Genomic DNA, 24,459 nt, shown 5'->3' on the forward strand with positions numbered 1-24,459 from the left:
GTGCAATGCTGAGATTTCATTTTTACTTTTTGTAGTCTGCCACAGCCAAAAGGATGGAGATCGGATGTTTTTCAAATTTCAGTTTTCAAACTTCACATTGTGTAATGGTGAAACCTCTTGTTCAGACAAAACCTTCACTTGTGGAATGCCATCATCAAGCATTTGGCATGTGATGATGTTAAGGCTCACGATAGCCACAAGGGGTACGTACTATTATGACCCCCATTTTACAGGTGAGGAAACTCAGTTGCACAAAAGAATCAGTAGCTTTCCCAAGGTTCGTGGTTATTAGGTGGTGAAGGAAGAATTTGAATCCAGAGCTGCTGAAGTTCAGAGGTTGTAGGACTGGGCTGAAGGAGAAAGCCAAGTTGATAAAGCTATCAGCTGAGCTGCCTTGGTTTGGGTCTGGGTGTGTTGGGTTGGAAGAGTCCAGCCCGCTGAGACTCTTGGGGAGTCTTCAGAGCCCTTGGGGAAACTTGCCAGCACCAGAGAGCAGAATAAAACACTGGAAACAACTCAAATGTCCATCAAGGAGTGAATGAATAACCATTCATGGCTTGTGGGACAGCCATACAGTGGAATACTTACTACTCGGTGATAAAGAGAAATGAATTGTTGATGCCTATAATAACTGATGAATTTCAAAATAATCATGTTGAGTGAGAAAAAACAGACAGAAATGAGTACTGTATGATTGCACTTATGTAAAAGTCTAGAACATTTAAACTAATTGTGACAGCAGAATGGTAGTTGCTTGGGGTGGAGGGAGGGGTGGGAAGGATTCCCAAGGGACCTGAGGAAACCTTCTGAGGTGATCTAGTCACTGTCTTGATTGTGGTGATTGTTTCAAGAGCGTGTGTTTGTGTCTTAAAAAATCATACACTAAAATGTGTGCTATTTATTGAATGGAAGGAATCATATCCCAGTAAAGCTGTTTTAAAAAAAAAAAACAATACACAAAAATAAAAATCTTGCATTTAACAGCAGGTCAAGGCAGGAGGTGACTAGCTTAAGCTCACTCAGCACATGGAGGGACTCTGGGGCCCTCCCCATCGTGGGGGATGCAGCCGCGCTCAAGTCCAGCCCCCAGGCTCTACCTCCAGCACCTTGAGGGCCAGATGGCTTCTCTGTAGCCGTGGGCTCTGTCAGCACTGGACAAAGCAAGGCTTTGGCCACAGGATGGGTTGGTCAACAGAGGCAAAGTGGCTGGGAGCTTTACCCCATCAGGCCCAGAAACAATGACAATGACAATGACGATTATTAGGAACACCCCAGAGGTCACTCTAGGCTGCTGTACTCACAACCAGGGAACTTTGACAAAAAACCTGCTGTAAGGATTAGACCAGGCAGTCTCCTCCCCTGAAAGATTAGCCCAACAGACATCCACTGTGCACCTACCACGCACCAGGGTCTGTCTTCGTCCACTGTCTCATGGGGACCAGATAGGATGGAATGACATTAATGTAGGGGCATGACCCACGATCAACACCCCCCAAATGGCACCTATTACACAGCCATCAAATATTCCCTCGGTGCCTGTTCAGTGCTTGGCCTGATGCTTGAGGACAGGAAAGACACGTGGACAAAGAGCTTTGTCCTAACCCTGAAGCCAGTGGGAACAATGCTGTGAGGGCCAGGAGAAGAAATAAATTACTTCCAGTTGTAGAGAGGTTTCATGGAAGCTGTGGTATGTAAGGGAGGGAAAGGAATTTGTACATGGAGACAGGGTGGTGGTGGGAAGGCAGGCAGAGAACATTCCAGCTATAGGGGGTAGCGTGACCAAAAGCACGATACCTAGGGGACACGGGAGTGGTCTGGCTGCAGCAAGGGCTGGCTCAGGGCCTCAGGAAGCCCCGAGTAGTACGTGGACACATGGGCTCCCCACTCCCACCCCCACAGAAGCCCGCACGCTGCCTGCTGTGTGATCTCACACACTCCGTGGGCGGCCAGCTGCGCTGCTGGCAGGCGTGGTAGCTTCCCCAGCCCCTCTGGAGCCTCAAAGAGCAGAACCAAGGGTCTCAGCTGGAAACTCAGATGGGGGGCAGGGGGTGGGGAAGAACTCCTTCAAGGCTCACTCATCTCACTCGTCCCACTCGTCCCAAGCGGCACTGGTGCCTCAAGCCTGGGGCGTTCTCAATGGGCCAGCCAGCCTGAACCAGGCCTCCTGGGAGGCTCTGAAAATGGAAAAACCCTCAAGTTCATCCTTTCAGAAGCTACAGGACTGGTCTTTTAGAACTTTTCCAGATAGTCAAACCCAAAGGACACTGCCATCTGGTGGCCAAGAAAGCCAGACAGCAGGAGGGTTGGGAGCGTCCCTTGTGCTGAGGGCCACAAAGGCAGAAACGGTTGAGTTACTAATTTCAGAAGGGGACCAAAATTATGCTAGCACACAGCTTAGGGTTGAAACGAAGTCTTATTTCTGGCTGCCATGCTCCCTGAGGTCCCGGCATTATCCCTGTACAGAGGAGGAAACTGCCTCTGGGGAGATTAGATGCCAGAGCTAAGGTCACAGCTGGGTCACAGCTGCAGAGCGGGTCATATACGAGCCCAGCAGCACTGGTCCCCCATCAGTGCCCATGAATGGCCAAAGCGATTCTCAGCGTGTGGTACCCAAAACCTTTCAGAAGGTAAAGGGGGAGGGGGGATTTCATAAGATGCCTTTTCCTTTCCCTTATAATCATACAGTGAAAATTTCCAGACTAAACAGTGTGCACTGGCTTCATCTAGTCCCGACGGCCAATGGGATGTGTGCTCGTGTGTTCCCTGTGTTTCAAAAATTTAATTTCCAGTAAGGCATAGCCTACATAACCAAAAGCTCTTTGAGATACACAATAATAACTTTTAAGAGTGTAAGAGGGTCCTAAGACAATAAAAGTTTGAGAACTTCTGATTTAAAGAAACATTATTTTTTAATAAAACAAAGCTACACACAGTAAAACATTCCCTTTGTTCTGACATAATTGAATGAACTCTGTAAGACACTAATTTTTAGGCTGACCGGAATTCTAACTGCCATTTCTATGGACCTACGATTAATGAAATACACACAAGTGAGTGAATAAAGAATGTTGACTATCTACCTGGTAAGCACAACTTGGAGCGATTTATTTGTGTCACCTCATTTAATCCACACAGCCACGGTTTGTAGCAGACGCTATTATTACATTTTATGCCTGTGCACACCAAGAAATTGAGTGGCCCAGCTGGGAGGTACTGGAGCTTGGACTCTGTCCCAGGCAGTCTGTCTTCAAGCCTCTCTACCCACTATCCTAACTGCTGTAAGATTTAACACCCCTTCAATGCAATGTACTTGATGAGAGACAGAAGTCTTTCAAAATACTGACAACAGAGGGGATCACCAGTGTCGCCCAACATCTTCACTTTGTAGACGGGAAAAGTGAAGTGCAGAGAGGGGAAGTGACTTGCCGAAGATCACAGAGCAAAGACTCACCATCGGCTGGGCGTGGTGCTCCTGCGGAGGAGCCCTTAGAACTCCAGCGCAAGGAAGCCTTGTAATTACTCCTTCAGAGCCTGTGAGCAAGCAACATCCAGACATGACAAGAGACAACACCTCCAACAAAAGTGGCTCGACTTTATTGCAGGGAAGCTAGGGAGGAGGAGGGCACGTGAAAGTCTCCGCAAGAACTGCCATGGCTGAGCAGGACTGCCTGGCCTCGGGTGTGTCTGGAGGCAGGAGAAGATCAGCGTCCTGGAAGAGACGAGAAGTCAGACGGAGCGAAAGCACCACCTGCTGTGCACACGAAGGCACTGCAAAAGGAGCAGAGGTTCACGAAGAGGCAGCTGTGGGCGGTGAAGTGGGAAACCCAGGTAACCAAGCGGAACCAGCCCTGCAGTATTCAGCCCTGCACTCTACTCCCACCACGTCTGTTACAGTCGGGTTGGCTGGAACCCATGAGTCTCGCTACAGCCAATCTCCGCCAACACCTGCTGGGGAACCTCCCGGGCTTCTGGGATGGTATTCCCCGTCCTGTTTCAACTCACACTGGGGAGGCAATGAACAAAATCACAAGCAAACAATCTGCTGATGAACAGGTCGTCGAGGTGACTTCATAACCCAGAAACACTCAAACCTGGCTTCAAATTGGTCACTGGGGAGCATCTTAAAACAGACGGAGCAAGATGCTGCAGGGATGTGTGGGGGAAAGCTCATCTCACCAAGCTCTGTGCATCTCAATCTGCAGGAGCCTCTCCACTACACATGCCTGCTGACATGCTTGTCCAAACACAGCAGCTGGTATCGAGAATGTGCTTCAAAATAATGGGCAAAGATGAAACGAAAGAATGACGGCAATCACTTATCAGTGAATCTGGGTAATGGGTACGTACAGATTCATTTTACTGCTCATATGTTTTAAAGCTTCCATAATAAAAAAGCAAAGAAAAATAAATTAATTAAAAACTATGCGAATTATTCAGCTGGAGAAAGGAATAAAGTGTTGATCTGTGGTACAGCTTGGATGAATCCTGAAAACATTATGCTAAGTGAAATTGTATGGTTCCTTTTAAATGAACCACCCAGAAGAGGCAAATCGAGAGGCCAAATGCAGATTAGTGGCTCCCAGGGGCGGTGCAGTGGAGAGTGACCACTTAATGGGTTCGGGGCATTTTTCTGGGGTGATAATGCTTTGAAACCAGAGTTGCACAACATTGGGAATGCAATGACTCTACTAAGTAGTACACTTTAATTGTATGTTATGTGAATTTCGCCTCAATAAATTTAAAAACTACTACGAGAAGAACACACATCAAGTTACCCATGGTTTACAACTGGCAGGCATGGCTTTTTTAGTTGAACAAGATTCACATGCTCAGGACAGGAGTCTCCAATGCGAGGGGTCTATGTCGGGGCTCCCCCATGTGGTTCGCCTCCTCAGGAAATGCTGGCTCTTCCCTGTCTCCATCCTTTCTTGTCAGAGCACTTTAATCAACCACAATCTTATAATCAGACACAGAGGCCCAGTATGAAACAGGGCGACCGGGTATAGATGGAGGGCCCCAGAAGGCCACCCATCACTCTCCTCCAAAACCCCTAGGGGTGGCAGGACCCATAGGAGCAACACTGATCCGCAGCATGGTGGAAACGTATCTCTTTGAGGACCATCCTGCATTTTCAGAGGGCTTTCCCAGTAAACCCCACACAGCAGGAAAACAGGATAGAGGTTGTGGCCCCATTTTAGAGAGGAAAGGCCTAAGTCTCTAGAATGGAAGAAGTATTCGAAGTCACAGTGTGAAATGAGGACACCGTTATTCATCCTAGGCTCATTCCTGATCACAGCTGTGTCCATGGACAGAAAGGGGATGAGGAACACAGGTGCATCTGACATTTGCATGTGACGTCACCTCATACACAGGACACGGCCACAGCCCACCAGTCAGTTGTAGCTGGCCTCTGCCCGGGAGCTCTCGCGGGCCCATTCACAGGGACGAGGCCACCGGCCACGACGGAACTCTGATTCGGGACGCCTCTCATTCTGCCTCTGCCCCTTGCCTGTGTGGGGCTTGGGTCAAGTCCCCTCCCCTCTCCAGGCCTCAAGTTTCTCAATGGCACTGAACACTGATCCACGTCAGGGATGTGGCAGTCACTGTAATTCAAGCATGACAAGGGCAGTGACAGCCAGGGAGGGCTGTGCCATGAAGGATGCTGGAGCTGGGCACAGAGGGAAGGAGCGTTGAATCGGTAAGTGAGGTCTGTCCTGGATCCACAGTGCACAGTCCAGCACAGTGCCACACTTTCGTGCCTCTCTGGATTGTGGACCATTAAAGGGGACATCTAGCTTGGACATGAGGATTGTTTTTGTACCAGTCAGGGCAGAGGGCATGCTCGGGAAGCTGACAGCGTTCTGAGTGGGGAGAGAGGCCAAGCTGAATTAACTTACCTGGTCAGTGCGCAGGCGCATGGGGCCAGGGCATAGGGCCCTCTCGGATGGGACAGTTTATCAAAGTATTGCTCAGGCTCATACACTCTATACTTAAACCCTGTTGATCATGAGATGCGCTCCCCGAGTCATAAAAGGGAGCCTGGGAGACATAACACAGTGCTCTGTGTACTCTCAGGGGGCTGTAAGGATTCCCTGAACTCGGGATTTGCATTAGATAATGAAATATTTTGTACAAGGGCTGGGGCCTCACCCACCTGCTCCCTTTGGTCCATCCTGGGCCCAGGGGTCTAGGCCCTTGCTACTTGGGGCCAAGGTAGGAAACAGCCTTTCCTGTTTTCTCCAAAGTCTCCAGCAGAAGGTCCACGCTGTGCTCAGAGTTGATGCAAACCTTCTTGTTGGGCAGGTCAATGTCAAACTCAACTCCTGCAGGAAAAGGAAGTGGGGTGTGTGGGGAGGAAGCAGAGACCCTCCCAGTCAGAGCCAGAGAGTTCAGGCTCCAGAATTCTTATTTACAACCACCTTCCCCTTTCCTCCATGCCAGGGATCAGCAAACTCTTCCTATAAAGCGCCAGAGTCATGTTTTACGCACTGGGGGCCACATGGACTCAGCTGCATATTCTTCTCCTCGTATTGTTTTTACGCCCCTTTAAAAATGTAAAAACCATTCTCCGCTGCACAAAAACAGACTGTGGGCTAGATCTGGCCCATAGACCATAGTTTGCCAATCCCTGCTCGAGACTGGGGCTCCTTTTAAGTTTTCTCTTCTTTTTCATTTCAAAAGTAATTGATACAGACACACCATTAAAAAAAAAAAGCAAATATTTCTGAATAAAACTAGAGAGCGGCAGGCCTCCAGAAGTCACTACAAACAGCATGGCATCCACACAGGCTTTCTCCCAGACTGACAAATGGAAAGTCAGTCCCCCAAAAAGCATCATCCGCTATAAACAGGTCTTGCTATATTTCACTTTCCAGTGTCCAGGGTGTCTTGCCATCTCAGCATATACAGATGTACCTCATTCCCTTTTTAACAGCTACACTGCCTTCCACAGTGTGGAAGCCCCGTAGCTACTCGAGCCCCTGCCGCAATGCTACAGTAAACATACCTGAACACAAAACTTGTGAAAACATGTCTGTACCGTGAATCTACAGAATGGAAATTGGGGAGCAACAGACTGGCACATTTTAAATGTGGATATTGTAAAACCACCCCTAAAAGGGCTCTGCTAATTTCAAGCCACCTCCCTTTCCCCCAGAGCAGTCCATGGAAATACCTAGAATGTCTTGTTGAAACAGTGGAATGCAGAGGGAAAGCCCTTGATAGGTTCTAGGCCTGGCTTCACCAATGACTTGTTGGATGACTACAGGCGGGTCCTGCCCATTCCAGGCCTCAGTTTCCCCATCTTTACATGAAGGAATTGGGGGTGGCCAGGCCCTGTGGTTCACGTATGGTATCAGCTATGCTTCCTCAGGCCCAGTACTGCTCATCTAAGGCCCCAACTCAGAAAATCCTTCTGAGCCACCTCAAGAGGCCACCCAAGCAGAGATAGGAGTGAAAGATGGGGAGAAACCCGTCCAAGTTCAAAGGGAGATCCCCAAACATCAAAAAGTCTTAAAAAGCCCACGGCACAGGATTCTCATAACGCCTGAATTTGTATCTGACGGATACTGAGGGAGAAAAGACTGCAATGTGTCCTTGCTGCACACTGGATTTTTGTCTTTTGGTTCAGAAGTGTCTCCCTCCTCTTTGGAATAAGTATTTTGGTAGCATCATAGAGCTGGAAGAAACTCTGGGATCATCTAACCCAGTGGGTTTCAAACTGTGTTCCTTGCAGCCCAGCTTCCTGGTCGGGTGTCCTCAAGCCGTCAAGGGTGAAGGCAGGCGCGCCCTCACCCCTCAGTTCATCCAGAACGTGCCATGTCACATTGGAGGGGCTTCCGAGCAGTTTCACTCTGACGGGATCCACAGCAGAAGCTGACGTAGGCTGACACGCCCATACACAGCCAGGGAGACGCCGGCCCCAGGAAGAAGAGGCCACAGTCACATGGCAAGTCAGCAGCCAGGTTTTTCCTACTGCTTCAGACTCTTTCAAATTAAGATTCCAGTTTCCAGGACTAGAAACCAGCCACTGACTCACTTTGGGCAAGTCCCTTCCCCTCCTGGGCTCTGGTGTCAACATCCCCATTTCACAGATGGAAAAGCCAGCTCAGAGGAACGCTCCAAGTGTAATGGGATCACATCCACGTGGAAGCCCTTTGAAATCTGGGTATCATCTAGGGCTTTATTTTTATTTTTTTAAAGATTTTATTTATTTATTTGACACAGAGAGAGAGCCAGCGAGAGACGGAACACAAGCGGGGGGAGTGGGAGAGGAAGAAGCAGGGTCCCAGCGGAGGAGCCTGATGTGGGGCTCGATCCCAGAACGCCGGAATCACGCCCTGAGCTGAAGGCAGAGGCTTAACGACTGAGCCACCCAGGCGCCCCAGAATAACAGTTTTCTAAATATGTCCAGAAGAGGCGCTTTAGGAGTTCTGCACGTGACTCGAGTCAAAGTTCGTTTTTTGTTTTTTTTTTAAATATTACAATTTTCTAAAGGTTAATAGAAAATGATACTCCACTGAATCGTTTGCAGAATGACCACACTGAAGCTCACCAACATATTAACTAGTGCTGTCAGAACTGTGAGCTAGACTGTGTGGCCGAATCCCAGCTCTGCCACTTACTGACCGTATGAGCTCAGCGAAGTCGCTCAACCTCTCTGAACTTCAGTTCCTCCTCCTTATAATGGAGACGGTTCAAGAAGCCACCTAAATGGCTCTGGTGAGGAACAGATGATGTGGTCCACAGAAGCCACCAAGCAGAGTACTGGGCACATGTTAAACACTGAGCTCAACACATTTTAGTTTTCCTGTTATTATCAGCTTCAGCTCAAGCTTCTCCTGCTCCACGTCTGCAGGCATTGGAACACAATTTAAGTGCATCGGCCTCCCCGACCTCACCCCTGTTCGAGGGCCACTCACTCACCTCCCAGCTTGTTGAGCACCCGGCTGACCGCATTAGAACAGCCTTCACAGGTCATGTCCACGGAGAACTCGTGCTTCTAAAACAAACAAAGGGGACCATGAGCCAGTCCTGCAGCAGGACCCACACGCCCCACCAGCACGCAGGCCCACGCAGGGGCCAAGACAGAGCACAGAGAGACAGGGCAAGATCTGGCTGTCGTCAGACTCACCAGTCGCCTGTTTCTGAGCCTCGCTCTATTAGACTGTAAAGTGGAGCGAAGTAAGGGTTTCTCCATCTCACAGGCTGTTGTACTGAATGAGATAATCCCTATAAATCCTCTAGCAGTGTCTAGCACACAATGTGTAGAATCACCTGGGAAGCTAGTTTAAAACGCTGATTTCTAGTCTTACCTTCAAAATCTTGATTCTTGAGCTATGGGTTTGTCTCGAGACCACCGATAACCCTGACATGGGTGGGCCCATGGCCTCTGAACAATGCTGATCTGTTGGGTCTCATTTACGCATCAGAAGATAATCTGCAATACAATCACCTGGGAACTCGCAAAACTACAAATTCTGATCAAGAAGTGTGGGCTGGGGCATCTACTCTGGCTAATAAGAGTCTCTGGTATTCTGATACACGGAGCTCTCTGTTCTCATCCACGTGCCTCACTGTCAGAGGCAACACCTGAGTCCTGGGAAGGGAAGGGATTTGCCTGGGCTCCCAGTGGGTTGGAGGCTGGGTCAGTAAGGGGACCCAGACTCCCGGACTCTTCATTCGGGCTCAACATCCTGTAGTCTCCAAGGGCCTGAAGGCAAGCTTTGTTCAGTTCACTAATGCAACCTGATCCTTGAACAGCGCCTGGCACACAATAGGTGCTTACTACTTTTTGTTGAGTGAGCAGATGATTGACACAGCTGGCTGAGGACCTCTGGGTCCCTCCTTAGCTTTCAGACAAAGATTACTATACCAATACATCTTCTATTTTAAAATCTCTGGAGGGACGCCTGGGTGGCTCAGTTGGTTAAGCTTCTGCCTTCGGATCAGGTCATGATCCCAGGTCCTGTGCGATCGAGTCCCACAACGGGCTCCTTGCTCAGCAGGAGCCTGCTTCTCCCTCTACCCATTGCTCCCCCTGCTTGTACACTCTCTCCCCCCCTCTCTCTGACAAATAAATAAATATAATTTAATTAAATAAATAAATAAAATCTCCAGAAGACAGACCAGCCTCAGTTCCCAGCTCTGGCACTTACAAGCTGTATGACCACGAATAAGTTATTTAACTCCTCATGCCTTGGTTTCTACAGCTGCAAAATGGGTATGAGAGTCCCTTCTCCAGGTTAGTGAATGAGATAATCATTTTAAGTGTGGGAGCCAGCATGCAAGATGGCCCCAGTGACCTCCACCTCCTGAGTATTTATGTCCTGGAGAAGTCCCCTTTCCACAATGTCTCAGGGTTGGTCTGTGTGTCCAGCAGAATATGGCTGAAGTGATGTTATGTGACTTCTGAGACCAGGTCATGAAAAACATCGTGGCTTCTTTCTCGCTCTCTCTCTGGAGGAAGCTGGCTGCAACATCTTAAAGACCCTCAAGCAACCCTATGGAGAGGTGCTCATGGTGAGCAACTGGGTGTCCAGCCAACAGCTATGTGAGGGAGCCACTGTGGAGGCCGACGCTCCTTCAGATGACTAAGCCCCCGCAGACACCTTCGCTGCAGCTTCATCAGACGCCCCGCGCCAGGGACACCGCGCAGAGCTGCCCCCAGATTCCCAACTCTCAGAAACTAAGAATTAATAAACGTTTACCCTTTTCAAGGCCTCTGGGTGGCTCAGTCAGTTAAGCATCTGCCTTCGGCTCAGGTCATGATCCCGGGATCCTGCAATCGAGGCTCACATTGGGCTCCTGGCTCAGTAGGGAGTCTGCTTCTCCCTCTACCCTTCCCCCCTGCTCGTGATCTCTTTCTCTCTCTCCCTCAAATAAATAAATAACATCTTTAAAATAAAATAAACGTTTTCATTTTCAACCACCAAGGTCTGGGGTCATTCCTCAGGAACAACAGGTAACTAAAACATTAAGAGATTGGAGCCTACTGGTAGTCTCCAGTGAGTGAAAAATTAGCCATTGAATTATTATTAGTTTATTCCACAGCTCTCTTTTCTTTCACTTCAGAAAACAATGGCTACTTTCATTCCAAAATATTTTTTTAAGATTTTATTTATTTATTTATTTGAGAGAGAGAGAGAGACTGAGAGGGAGAGTATGTGTGAGCACGAGCCGGGGGAGGGGCAGAGGGAGAAGGAGAAGCAGGCTCCCTGCTCGGCAGGGAGCCTGAACTTGGGGCTCGATCCCCAATCCCAAGACCCTGGGATCATGACCTGAGCCGAAGGCAGATGCTTAACCAACTGAGCCACCCAGGTGCCCAGGCATCCAAGCATTCCAAAATATTTCAAATTTGTTATCTCAATTGGAATTCTGGACATAGCAATGTTTCTTGCTGGAAGACCTCAGGCAAAAATCCCTGTGCCCCTTAAAAAAAAAAAAAAAAAAAATCCCTGTGCCTTAAGGGCCCAGTCATCTTATCTTACCAAAAAGGTATTAGCCAACTCAAGTTTTCTCAACCTCAGTGCACAGAAGAATGACTTGGGGACTTGAGGACGTGCAACTCTGCAAGCAGCTGCTCCTATTAGCTCTGAGGCTCTGGACTAGGCCCTGGGACTCTCTCCATTTTTAACCCACTGGGGAGACACAGGGAGGCAAGACCACACACCTGAGAAAAACTGGACTAATGGTTTCTCAAGCTCTTTCCAAGTCTCAGAACATGTTTGGGTCTGGCTTATCATCATGCCGTCCAGGGGAAACTAAGACCAAGAGTTAAGAGTTTGGGGGGCGCCTGGGTAGCGCAGTCGTTAAGCGTCTGCTTTCGGCTCAGGGCGTGATCCCTGCGTTCCGGGATCGAGTCCCACATCGGGCTCCTCGGCTAGGAGCCTGCTTCTTCCTCTCCCACTCCCCCTGCTTGTGTTCCCTCTCTCGCTGGCTGTCTGTCACATAAATAAATAAAAAAATCTTAAAAAAAAAAAAAAAAGAGTTAAGAGTGGTTTTCCACTATTTTCCTGAGGCCAAATCTGCAAAACCTGCCTTAAAGAAAACGGTTATTTTTTCTTTTCTTCTAAACACCCCTGATTCCTTTAGCTTGTTGTATGACTACTTAACAACAACCACAACAAATTCTGGAAAACAGGATTTGCAGCAAGTATTTCAAACTCTTGTCTGTAAGGTGTGCTCCTCAGACCAACAGTATCAGCTTGCAAAATGCAAGATCTTAGGTCCCACCCCAGGCCTCCTGAATCAGAATCCTCATTTTAACAAGAAACCCAGGAGGTGCCTGGCTAGCTCAGTCCAAGCAGCGTGCAACTCTTGATACCAGGGCTGTGAGCTCAAGCCCCACGTTGGGTGGAGAGCGAGCTTAAAAAAATAAAATCTTAAAAAAAAAAACAACAAAAAACACAAAAAAAACCAAGAGACCCAGTTTATTCCTGCCCACATTACGGTTTGAGATGCTGTTCTAGAATGTGAACTGGCAAACTACAGCCTGCCTGTGAGCTGGTTTTATACAGTTTTACTGGAACACTGCTAAGCCCACTGGCTTACTTTCACACTGGAATGACAGTGCTGAGTGTTGTAAAGGGACCACATGGTCCGTGAGGCCTAAAGCATTTCAAGTATTCACCTGGCCCTTTCAGGAAAAAGTGTGCTGACTCCTGCTCTAGAATAACCAACAGACAACCCAGATTTGTCAACAGCTTGCACTTGTATACCCACCCACCCAAAGACTCAGAGTTTGCACGACCCATGTAAGACCTAAATCTATGGAGTGCCCTATGGGCCAAATGCTCTGTACACAGTATCTTAAGTTAGTTCTCGCTGGGCTTGGAAAGGGAGCTAGAGACCCTATTTTACTCCAGAGGAAACGGAAGTTCCCAGGCGTTCACTGAGCCGCCCACAGTCATGAGGCGAGTCTGGGCCAAGGCTGGGATGTGAACCCAGGCGTTCCGGGCTCCAGGGACATATTGCTAGCTGTGGAACAGCCAATAGTACTGAGAGCTGCCACCGTGACCCTGACTCTCAGCAAGAGCTCTGGAAGTGGGACACCTTGTGAAGAACAAGTTTATGCTGCCCAAGAACCTAAAGTCAACAGATACGTGAAGCTTTCTGCTGCTGCCTACAGAAAGGGTCTCCTTTCATCCTCCCCAGCACAGAGGTCAGAAGCCAGGAGGCAGCTTCTGGGTGGCAAACGCGACAATTCAGTGCTCTTCCCCTCAACTCGGGAGTTGCACAAGTCAGTTTGGGGGTGGTAGAAAATCTACTTCACGGACAGAGTAACCCATGCTTTACAGAGAATGCCAAGATCAGCCCTCTTTTGCTTCAGCCCCTCAGAGCCTCAGACAGGTCTGTCACCTCTTAAGACAGGTCCTTTAAAACAATGAAAACGTCCAGGAAACTGCAATTCTTTAACAGAATCTCAGAACTGGAAGGGCAGAAATGCAGTGGGGTTACCTTGTCCAGCGCCCTCCCAGAGAAGGAAGTCTTTCTCAAATATCCAGGATATTTCGTCTTTGAACACAATGTCGATTAGGAGTTTACGAATACTAATATTTGAATGCGGACTACATGCCAGGCATTGTTCTCGACACTTTGCACACATTACCTTGTTTAATCATCACAAGGTTCCCATGAGACGGCCATTATTATCCTTTCTTGACAGACAAGGGAGCTGAGATTCAGAGGGTAGGTCACTCAGGGTGACACAGCTAGTGAGGAACAGAGCCCAGACTGAAAATGTCTTCAAAGCCTAAACTCTTAACCACTATGGTCCTTGTTAGAATGGGGTTCACACCTGCCTGCCTTTAGTTCTACCCCACTTGTCCTAGGACGACACAAGAGCTGCCATTTCTTGGGGACTAGCGATGTCAGTGGCTAGGCTACGTATTCTACTGGCATTTTTCCAGGTAATACTAACAACAGTCCTTTGAGATCACATTTTATCCCCATTTTACAGATGAGGAAATAAAGGCACAGGGAGGTAAAGCGGCTTGCCCAAGGTCACCCAGTTGATAAGCAAGGGCACAGATTTTTCAAAGAGGCTTCTGAGATTCCAAGTTTTTGTCTGAGAAACCTCTCAGGTGATACATGCACCAGTTTTGACCACAGCCCCTTGACTAATACCCTCCTCTCTTCTGCTGCTCAGCTTGTAATATGGTGCCACATGCCCTCTTCATTCTGACCACCTCCTCTGGAGGGTCTTTTGTTTGTCGAAATCTCCAGAAGTGAACACAGGATAGAGTGATCCTCAAGCCGGCCTTCCCTTCACCGCCACCCTCTACAAAAACCTGGTGACCCTGACTATCCCAGTCCCAGGGTGTTTAATGCTGTCCTCTTAACATTGCCACAGGCATCTGATTTACTCCAGTAGGAGGGCTGATAATGTCAGGTTCTTTGTCCATACTTTGTGCTGTCTGAGGATTTGTCTCAAGGCACCTGGCAAGACCCAAGGGAAATGACACCTGAGATGTTTGTGACTTGGCCCAGGCGGCCTCTGGCTTACCTGCCAGCTCCCCAAAGCTAGGCTGCTAAGACACAGGGCATCTGTGGGACACCTCTGGGTACCCACTTGAAGCACAGCCATAAACTAGGCACCCTGGGGGAAACTGCTAAACACCACGTGACCCCAACCAGGATCTACAGGACGCACTTGGCATCACAGCGTACTCTCAATCCGGTGTAACTGCTTTTGTCTGGCGTTTATTTCCCAAGTGGTCAGGTCAGGAGAGACTGGGAGCCTGAAGATAAGGGACTTAATCCTGCCTCCACCCAACGCCTAAAGGCGTCTCCTCCAGTTAAGTTACTGGGCTTTTTCTCTTTTTATCTGCCAAAGTCTTTAATTTCTTCTCTACAAAATGAGACCCTGAGCAACCACGTATGGGCATTAAGATGGAGTGGCAAAGGCGCCTAAGACCCGCTCATTCCTCCCCAAACTCTGAGCAACTGGCAACTTTGAGCAGGTCCCTTAACCTTTCATGGGCTCCTGGGTTCAGGTTCAGAAAGTGATCGGTAGGAAAGGTTAAAAGCACTGTTGTCTCCATTCAGTGTCGCCCAGGGCTGAACTGAAAATGGGCCAGAGTGCGCAGGGGGAAGGAAAGAAAATCACGGATCTCTGAAAACCTGCCCCGTCCAGGAAGCAACAGCCACCCCACCCCCTCCGCCATTCCCCCTTTCAAGCCAGCTCCGCAGTCAGGGGCAAACAGAGGGAAGGCGCAGGGACTAGAGGTCCCAGTTCCAGCTCGCCACCCGCTCCCTGGGTGAGCTCGGCGACTCTGCCCTTCCCTGGGTCTCAGTTTCCCCGTCTATGCAGGGACGGGTTGGACTTGTAACCACTGGAGGCCTTACAGCTCCGATGCTCTGAGGCTTAACTCCAACATAAAACCCCTTTCGGATCGGATTTTCTGGAGGGTCACAGAAGCTGGAAGTCGATGGGGAGGAATTGAGAAGGCAGGCAAAAAAGCTCCGGCTGCGGCCTGAGCACTTGAAGAGCGACGTGTGGCCGATCGACCGGCGGTGCAGCCGAGGCGCAAGCCTGGGGTCCGGGTCTGCGCGGGGCGGGAGCGAGCAGGCACTCACCGGCATGACTATGGATGTGCTGGCGGCGGCGGTGGCGGTGACGGCGGCTGCGGCAGGACGCTTCTGCCCGCTCGGAGCGCTGGCCCGGCTGTGCTTCCGGGGCTGGGCGCCGGCAAGAGCCGCCCCTCCCGCCAGGCCCCGCCCCCACCCGGCCCGCCGGCAGTTAGGCCCTGCCCCCTGGCCCCGCGGGCCGAGAGCCACCTGACCTTCGTTGGCCGCCCCGCCTCCTTCCGGCGGGCGGGGCGGGAGACTCCCCACTCGCTTGGGCCAGCCTCCAACGCCTACTGGTCATTCTTAGACCACCTGCTCTGTGTCAGGCGTGTATTAGGGGAAGGGAATAAGCTCCCCCCCCCCCGCAGTGAAGACGACAGACTCCGCCCCTCCCTAAAGGGACAATCACATTTACTGATGTAAATGAGTCCCAACCTTGAGCCTGCACCGCGTTAGGTATCCAAGGTGCGCCAGTGAAAAAGACGTCACGCAGTCGGGAGCCAAGGAAGCAGGTGGCGAAAAGGCGGTGTTAGAGGGGCTGTATCACGGGGGCAGAGAAAGGAGCTCTCACACTGGAGTGGGCTGGGGGCGGGAGAGAGGTTCTGGGTGAGGTTTCCGGATGAGGTAATCTGAGTCACGGGTGGAGGGTCCACGTTCATCTGATGAAGGAAGAGGAGCTATTTGGGAAGGAGGGAGGCAGAGGGAACAGCAAGCACAGAAGTGGGAAGACAAGAGTGGGCTTGAGAGGCAGGCACAAAGAGAGGTGGAGAAAGGAAGCGACAAGGATCAGATCCACAGCCATGGGTGAAGACAGATGAAGGCAGAGGCGCTCTAGGACACTAACAGAGAAACAGGCCTGCGGGACTGGGAGCTTCAGCCACACACACACACACCCCTCTACATAGACACAAGCATGGGGGGGGGGGCTCCCCTTGGAATACCCAAGGAACCTGGCCAGAGGGGCCCAGTCTGAGTAGTTTCAAGGAGCTCTCATCAACAGAACTGCTTGGACAGCTTATTAACAACCCAGATTTCTAGGCTTCGGGCTAGATGCACTTCCCCTCGATCTCAAGGCATACTTTTAGTACTCCTCTGCTTGGTTTGGGGAACCACTGGTTGAGGAAAACTAGTCTTAATACATGAAACCTTTCCGAGAAAGTGTGATTATTGATTTCTTTTCTCACCTCCATTTCATCTTTGTTTGTTCTATGAAAATAGATCTAGACTCTAATTTTTTTTTTTTTTAAGATTTTATCTGACAGCAAGCACAAGCAGGGGGAGCTGCAGAGAGAAAGGGAGAAGCAGACTCCTCACTGAGCAAGGAGACTGATGCGGGGCTGGCAGCGCTTGATCCCAGGACCCTGAGAGCATGACCTGGGCTGAAGGCAGAACTTAACCGCTTAACCGACTGAGCCACCCAGGTGCCCTGATCTGGAGCCTTTAAATATTTTTTCCTTCACCGCTGGCAGGATGTTAAGCCTTGTCAGTAAAGGTTCTGGAGACACACTGGAAGGGGAAAGGTTTTCCTTCCAGGTTCTGGTGTGCTCAGGAGCCAGGCCCTTGCCCTTCTGAGGACGGCTTCCGGAGCACCGGGCTCCTGCTGTGTACAGGGACTGGCAGCACCTAGCAGCCAGCAGCTTCCTCCAGTGTCCTATCCTCCCTTGTGTACTTTCATAGCAGAGTGCTTTCAGTGAAGTGCCTCGTGAATAGCTTTTTCCAGCACCCTAGAGGGAAATTTTCCAGCCTAGAGGGTGGATTTCCAATAAGTTCCACCAGCATGGCATCATAGCCACTTCTCTGCCATTAGGTGGGCCACAAGGCCTGGATCCCAGCCTAGCGTGGGGGTTGGGGGATTCTTCCTTGGATGCTGTATGTTACTATCTTGGCCCTACCAGCAGAGGCTGCTTCTTGTATCTGCTGTTTCTATATTCTTTAGAGTTCTCTTTACTTGTTACTAGCCAATGCCTCATTATCACAGACTCATTATAATCTTTAAACTCTTCTTGTTCAAGTGATGGTGTGGTTTCTCTCTCCTGATTAGACCCACACTGATACAGGGAGTGACCACAAGCTGACTACTTCTAGGGAAGAGGCTAATGGATCCACCCTTGGCCTAGGTTCAGGGAACACGAAATGGAAGGGATAAATCTAGGCCAGGACCAGTAACTGACTCACACTGGCCCTGAATGAGGGGGCCCACCTTCAGCACGGTGAGCGGAAGGAGCATGGGAATGAGAGCCTGTCTTAGTCTGCTCAGGCCGCTGTAACAAAATATCACAGACTGGGTGCTTTAAACAACACTTCTTTCTCGCAGTTCTCAGAGTTCTGGAAGCCAGAAAGTCCAAGATCAAAGTGCTCGCTGATTCGGTTCTTGGTGAGATTTCTCCTCCTGGCTTGCAGATGGCTGCGTTCTTGCTGTGTCCTCCCATGGCAGAGAGAGCTAGCTCTGGTATCACTTCCTCCTTTTATAAGGGCACTGGCCCTATTGGATTAGGGCCCCACTCTTAAGACTCCATTTAACCTTTATCAACTCCTCAAAGGCCCATCTCCAAACACAATCACATTGGAGGTTAGGGCCTCAACATTTCAGTCCATATACACCATATAGAGCCATATAGACCAGAGTTTGAATTGTAGCCCTATCATTTGCCAGCTGTATAACCTTGGGCAGATTACTTTACCTCTCTAAGCCTTAATATCCTCACTTATAGAACAGGGATAGTTAAGGTGACTATACAATTTTTATCCAAACCTTCTGAGAGTGAAAGGGAATGCCAGGACAGTAGGCATACACCATGAGTGTTACAGGCAAACCAGGACATATGGATTCCTCAAAGAAATCTATTTTGTGGTATCATTGGGAAGAATGTATAGGATACTGTATGCAAACTTCCCAGCACATTACTTGGCACAGGATAGACATCAAAAAGTATTAGAATTCTTCTTCTAATTGCTGGAATGGCTCCTGGACTCCCTGGGACTGGCTCCTCCCCTACTGGCAAAATGCTCAACCCTTAACCCTTCACACCTTTTTTCCACCTGCCAGGCATTTCCTTAGGTCCAGTGAAGGCAAGGCTCAACATTTGGTAGCAATGGTCACAACTGTATACTGGAAAGCAAGGGAAAGCAAGATCACTGCAGGGTGTACGGGGTGCGGGGCATTAAAGGAAAGGCAGAGGAGGAGAGACTAGGTTAGAGAATTGGGGAAGAGGGGACGTGAATCAGAGAGAGCACAACTTAGTGAGAGGCATTGTTATGGAAACTCATTAGATAGGACAGATGAAGAGAGGAAACTGTGCAGGATTATAGTTCCTGTATGTAAATATCTGCATAAATTCCAGTTATTTACATACAAATAAGCCTGAAACGAACTATAGCAAGTGTTATACAAGTTACCTGAAGGGATGCAGGATTACAGGCTCCCAATGGACATACTGTTTAAAAAATTTCAAATAGCACAGAAGGGTGTGCAGGGAAAAGTAAGTCTCCCTCCTACCCTGACTGCCACTGCTTTTTAAACAAAAGGTGTCTATACACAATTTTGCACCTTGCTTTCCTCACTTCACAAAATATTGTAGAGCTTATTTACTTGTACAGATCCCCTTCATTCTTTTTAGTGATTACATAATGCTACATTATGCAGTGGTACCATAGTTTATTTCACCAGGCCCTATGGCAGAAACCAGTGGTTGGCTGATCCAACCCTCATTCCCAGACTTTTTACTCTTGCTCCTGTAGAGGCCAGATCCCTTAGTACCCTCAATATTTGCTTTCCCATCTTCCCTTGCAGCCAAGTGTGCCCATATGATATGGTTCTGGCCAGTGAGTCAGAAGCAGAAGTCTGCTACAAGGTTTCTGGAAAGCTTTTGCGTTCTTCACAAGGGGAACAGATCCCACTCCTTTCCCCTGCCTGCTGAGAATAGCGATATGATATCTAGAGTACAACTATGAGGGAAATGCCAAGGGAATCACAGAGATGCCGGTTCTGTGTGCTCACCGAGCCGATGCCAGCTGCAGCTTGTCTGTAGACTTGGTAGGTGAGAAATGTAAGCCCCTCTTCATTTCAGCGACTGCTGCTCAGACTTCCTGGTACTTGCCCCTGACACGGTCTTGATACAGTCCCCCACTGATAGACATACATGTAGCTTCCAATCTTTTAATGCTAAGAATGATGATGTAATGACAGTCCATATACGCCGACCTTTGCTTAAAAGTTTACGTAGAATAAATTGCTATTCATTTTCAATTTTGATAGACTGCCTCTCAAAGAAGACTTATTAACTATGTTTTCATATCTTCAGATCTATGTGTACTACCTGACCCATTCTAATATTATAGGTGGTTTTTAATTTTGTTTTTCTACTTTTCTTTGGCATATTTTCTATAATAAATATGTACCGAGAATCACGGAGAAAAATATTTTTAAAAAGCAGAATTCAGGAATTCTCAGTTCCAGACTACCCAGCAGTTTCCTTACTAGTTTTTTAAACTTGGGTAAGTCAATTTATCACTGAACCAGCAGGCTTGGGAAATGGGCCTTTTCTGGCTGACGGTGTTGTGAGGATAGGAATGTATAGACTGTAGTCATGTGTAGATGACAGGTTCCCAGACAAAGGGCTGGAGCCTTCTCCCTGGTATACCTGACCTCTGGACCTCACCTACTGGAGTGACCCTTCTGCAGATGCTGGGGTCAGACTTTGCAAAGAAAGGCCTTTGTAGCTGTTGTCTATTCCCTCCAGAAGGCCAAGTGTCTGTTTTTTGTGTTATAGCCCAGGTACACACAGCTGTCTCACTGCTTTATCCACCAGGGAACCCTCAGCTTGGGAGCAAAGGTTTTGAGCTGAAAGGGCCCTCAGAGAAGCCCATGCAAGGGAAGAGGGGGGCTGCAAAGCATAGGGGGCTTGGGGTGCAGGCTTAGCACAGGCAGCCTGGCATCAGGAAGAGTTGCAGACTGGGTGAAGCTGGTCTGCAGACATATTTTATTTAGTTCCTAAAGTGCTCAAAATATTTTTCAATTAGTTGATAACATTTACAAATGCGGAGTGGTGGCACAACAGTGTGAATGTACGTTGAATGCCACGGAACTGTTCACTTAAAAATGGTTAAAATGGTCAGTTTTATGTTCTGTGTATTTTACTATGATTTAAAATCTATTTATAGACTGACATGTAAGTATAGTCGGTCCTATAAGACCAAGAAAAGCATTTTTTAAGAAAAGCATTTTTATGAATAACAACTCCAAATAAAGTTAAAAAAAAGAATAAATTCAACTATAGTCCTCTCGTTTATTTTTTTTAAGGATTTTATTTATTTATTTGACAGAGAGCACACAAGCAGGGGGACCAGCAGCAAGAGAGGGAGAAGCAGGTTCTTGGCTGAGCAAGAAGCTCTATTCGGGGCTCGATCCCCAGACCCCGGGATCATGACCTGAGCTGAAGGTAGACGCTTAACCGCCTGAGCCACCCAGGCACCCCAAGTAGAGTCCTCTTAGAAAGAATATTTTCATTAGAAAATATTTAAAAGTGAGAACCAAAGGGCATGTGGGTGGCTCAGTCGGTTGAATGACCCATTCTTGGTTTCAGCTCAGTTCATGATCTCAGGTGGTGAGACCAAGCCCACATCAGGCTCCATGCTGGGCATGGAGTCTGCTTGAGATTCTCTCCCCCTCCCCCACCCATGTACATGCTCTCTCTCTCTCTCTCAAATAAATAAAATCTTTAAAAAAAAAAGTGAGGACCAAACACTTTTATACCATTAATAAAAAGTTAAAAAAGAACGGTGAGTAATCCAGATTTGAGTGTCTGCTGAAACACTGGAAGATCTAGAAACTTACCTGTAACTGGCAAGAAAGGCCAGGTAACGCTATTGCAGCAAACCATCACAAAACCTCAATGGCTTAAAACAACAGATTTCCTCCTTGTTTATGTCCTATGACCATTGCAGTTTGGGCAGTTTGGAGGAGTGGCTCTGTGCAAATGATTTTTGCTCTGGGACCCAGGTAGAGGGAGATTCCCCAAATTGCATGATATTGAATATGGGGGTGGTATGGGGAGGGAAGACCTCATCAAATAATCACTAGCTCCAAAGCCTTCTCTTCCTGGAAAAGATACGTGTCCCTTCTGCTCTCGGTGGGTTGGCCAAAGCAGGGCATGTGGTCATGCCTGTCTATGAGGGGGCAGGATAGAATAATCCTTCCAGGCACCTGGAAGAAGGGGAAACAGCTATGTCAGAAAACGATATAATAAGTCATAAAAATGAAAATTACAGCATAGGGAATACAGTCAATAATATTGTAATAATGTCGTATGGTGACAGATGGTGACGACATTTATCATGGTGAGCACTGAGTAATGTATAGAACTGCTGAAGCCCTATGTGGTACATCTGAAATCAATATAACATTGCCTGTTAATTATACTTTGATTCAAAAAAGAAAAAAATATATATATACAAATGACCACTCAGGACTCTTCAGATAAGGCATGAGATCTTTGGGCGACCACAGTCCCCACCACCTTAGGGTGCTCCCAGCACCGCAGCCAAAGATCAGAGGACATGTGTCATGCTGTCTTCTGGCTCCTTTTTTCTCTGTCAGACTTCTCTAGGCGTCAGGGACGTAAAGCTGTGTTTAATGAGAGATACTAGACAAACCTGTGTTCAATTCCTGGGTGTTTTGAGCAATAAATCTCTCTGAACCTCAGTTTCTTTCCCTGTAAGACAAAGATAATAATTAGACCTATCTCAATAATTAGCATTATTGTGAGAAATAAGACAATGTTCATAAAATTTTCAGTTCAGTGCCTGGTATATAGTAAGTACTCAGAAGCCACTCTTAGGGATATGCCAAGTTAATTTCTTTTTTTTTTTTTTAATTTTATTTATTTGAGAGACGCAGAGAAAGAGATCAGGGGGAGGGGCAGAGGGAGAGGGAGAGAGAGTCTCAAGCAGACTCTGCACTGAGCGTGGAGCCCGATACGGGGCTCAATCTCACAATCTTGAGATCATGACCTGTGCTGAGATCAGGAGTCTGGTACTTAACCGACTGAGCCACCCCAGTGCCCCCCAAGTTACTCTTTAAATTATATAATACATGGAAAGTTTCTTTTGTTTTTTAAAGATTTTATTTATTTATTTCAGAGAGAGAGAGAGAGAGAGAGGGAGCACGAGCAGGGACAGAGGCAGAGGGAGAAGCAGACTCCCCACTGAGTAGGGAGCCTGACATGGGGCTCAATCCCAGGACCCTGGGATCATGACCTGAGCTGAAAGCAGACACTTAACCCACTGAGCCACCCAAGCGCCCCTATGTGGAAAGTTTCTTAATGTAAAAAATTTTAAACAATCGAGATAAGGTGAAAGTTTCCTTCAAACCCTTATTATCCATGTCTTCCACAGAGGAAGTAACTACTATTGGATTGCTGTACATTCTTTCTTTATTTATTTAAAGATTTTATTTATTTGAGAGAGAGAGAGAGCACAAGCCAGGAAGAGAGGCAGAGGGAGAGGGAGAAGCAGACTCCCCACTGAGCAGGGAGCCTGACATGGGACTCAATCCTAGGACCCAGGGATCATGACCTGAACCGTGGGCAAGATGCTCAGCTGACTGAGCCACCCAGGTGCCCCAGATTGCTGTACATTCTTTCGAGACCTTGTTCTATAGTTTCACAAACACTGATAAACACATATGCATATATCATTTTGGGTATTTTTTTAACCATGCATGACATAATTTGCAAGATGCTCTTTTTAATAAACTACATGCTCTGAGGATTTATGTTATATATGGGTACTATTGTCACATATGTTTTTAAATTTTTAAAATCCTGCAGATTACTAGGATTTGCCATGGATCCCAGAATTCTCAAATCACCTGGAAAACTGTCTCTGTAGCATTACCTGATGGCATGCTTGAGGGCATGAAAGAATATTCCAGCCTTTCTGGGATTTCTGAGGAGGCCAAACCCCTTTTCTTACTTGGGGCTATGTTCTTCTTCCCTGGGCAGTATTGACAAGTAGGTAAATGAACATGGGCTTGAAGTCAGAGAGTCCTAGTTTCCAGCCCCAGCTGTGTGACCTTGGGCTAGTTGTTTACCCTCTCTGAGCCTGTTTCTGAGAAATGAGAACTATGGTTGTTGTGAACATTAAATGAGATCCTCTTTATAGAGAATATTCACAAGGTTGCCTGGCTCATGGCCAGCATTCCACAGAGTTTCAGGAGGTGATATGTTTGCAGACAGTCAATGCCAAAAATGAAGGAATCCAATTAGGCATGCGTTTCTGAGCCGGTAAAGGGTCTCTTTAGATTTTTGTATGGTAAGGAGCAAAAGGAAAAGATGGTAGTCTGGTATGCAAGCCGAATAAAGCTTTGATGCTTCATTTTCAAAATCCCTCATATGTGTAAAGGAATAATTTTTTAAAAATTTACTTTAATTTATTTTTACTAAAGATTTTAAGTAATCTCCACACCCAATGTGGGGTTCTCACAACCCTGAGATCTAGAGTCACATGCTCCACCAACTGAGCCAGCCAGGTGCCCCTATTTTATTTTAATTCCAGAGTAGTTAACAAACAGTGTTATATTAGGTTCAGGTGTACAATATAGTGATACAACAAATCTATACATCACTCAGTGCTCATCAAGATAAGGGTGCTCTTAATCTCTATTCCGTTTGTTGTTTTAAAGATCAAAGTTTCCATATTTATAGTTCCTACACTTAACATCTATACTTAACATTGAATTTCTTTTGAAAAATAATACATGCACATGTTTAAAAAAATGATCAGTACCAAAGCATACTTTGGATGAATGAAAACGAAGCTGTTCTCTTACCCTGGCCCGAGTTCCCTAACCCATTAACAATCATTAACAGTTTCTTGAGACTCCTTCCAGAC

At 47.7% G+C, this 24,459-nt stretch overlaps 1 protein-coding gene across 1 annotated transcript; it reads right to left on the minus strand.

The window, feature by feature from the left end:
* Positions 1–3,572: 3,572 nt before the first annotated feature.
* On the minus strand, positions 3,573–15,690 carry ATOX1 (antioxidant 1 copper chaperone). The gene is made up of 4 exons (XM_026510825.4): positions 15,580–15,690; positions 8,926–9,001; positions 6,155–6,323; positions 3,573–3,709 (listed from the first exon to the last, which is right to left on the minus strand). The coding sequence occupies exons 1-3, from the start codon at positions 15,583–15,585 to the stop codon at positions 6,199–6,201; spliced, it is 207 nt and encodes a 68-aa protein (XP_026366610.1). The 5' UTR covers positions 15,586–15,690; the 3' UTR covers positions 3,573–3,709; positions 6,155–6,198.
* Positions 15,691–24,459: the final 8,769 nt, after the last annotated feature.

The sequence above is a fragment of the Ursus arctos genome, unplaced genomic scaffold (genome assembly GCF_023065955.2).
Source record: "Ursus arctos isolate Adak ecotype North America unplaced genomic scaffold, UrsArc2.0 scaffold_15, whole genome shotgun sequence".
Classification (NCBI taxonomy): domain Eukaryota; kingdom Metazoa; phylum Chordata; class Mammalia; order Carnivora; family Ursidae; genus Ursus; species Ursus arctos.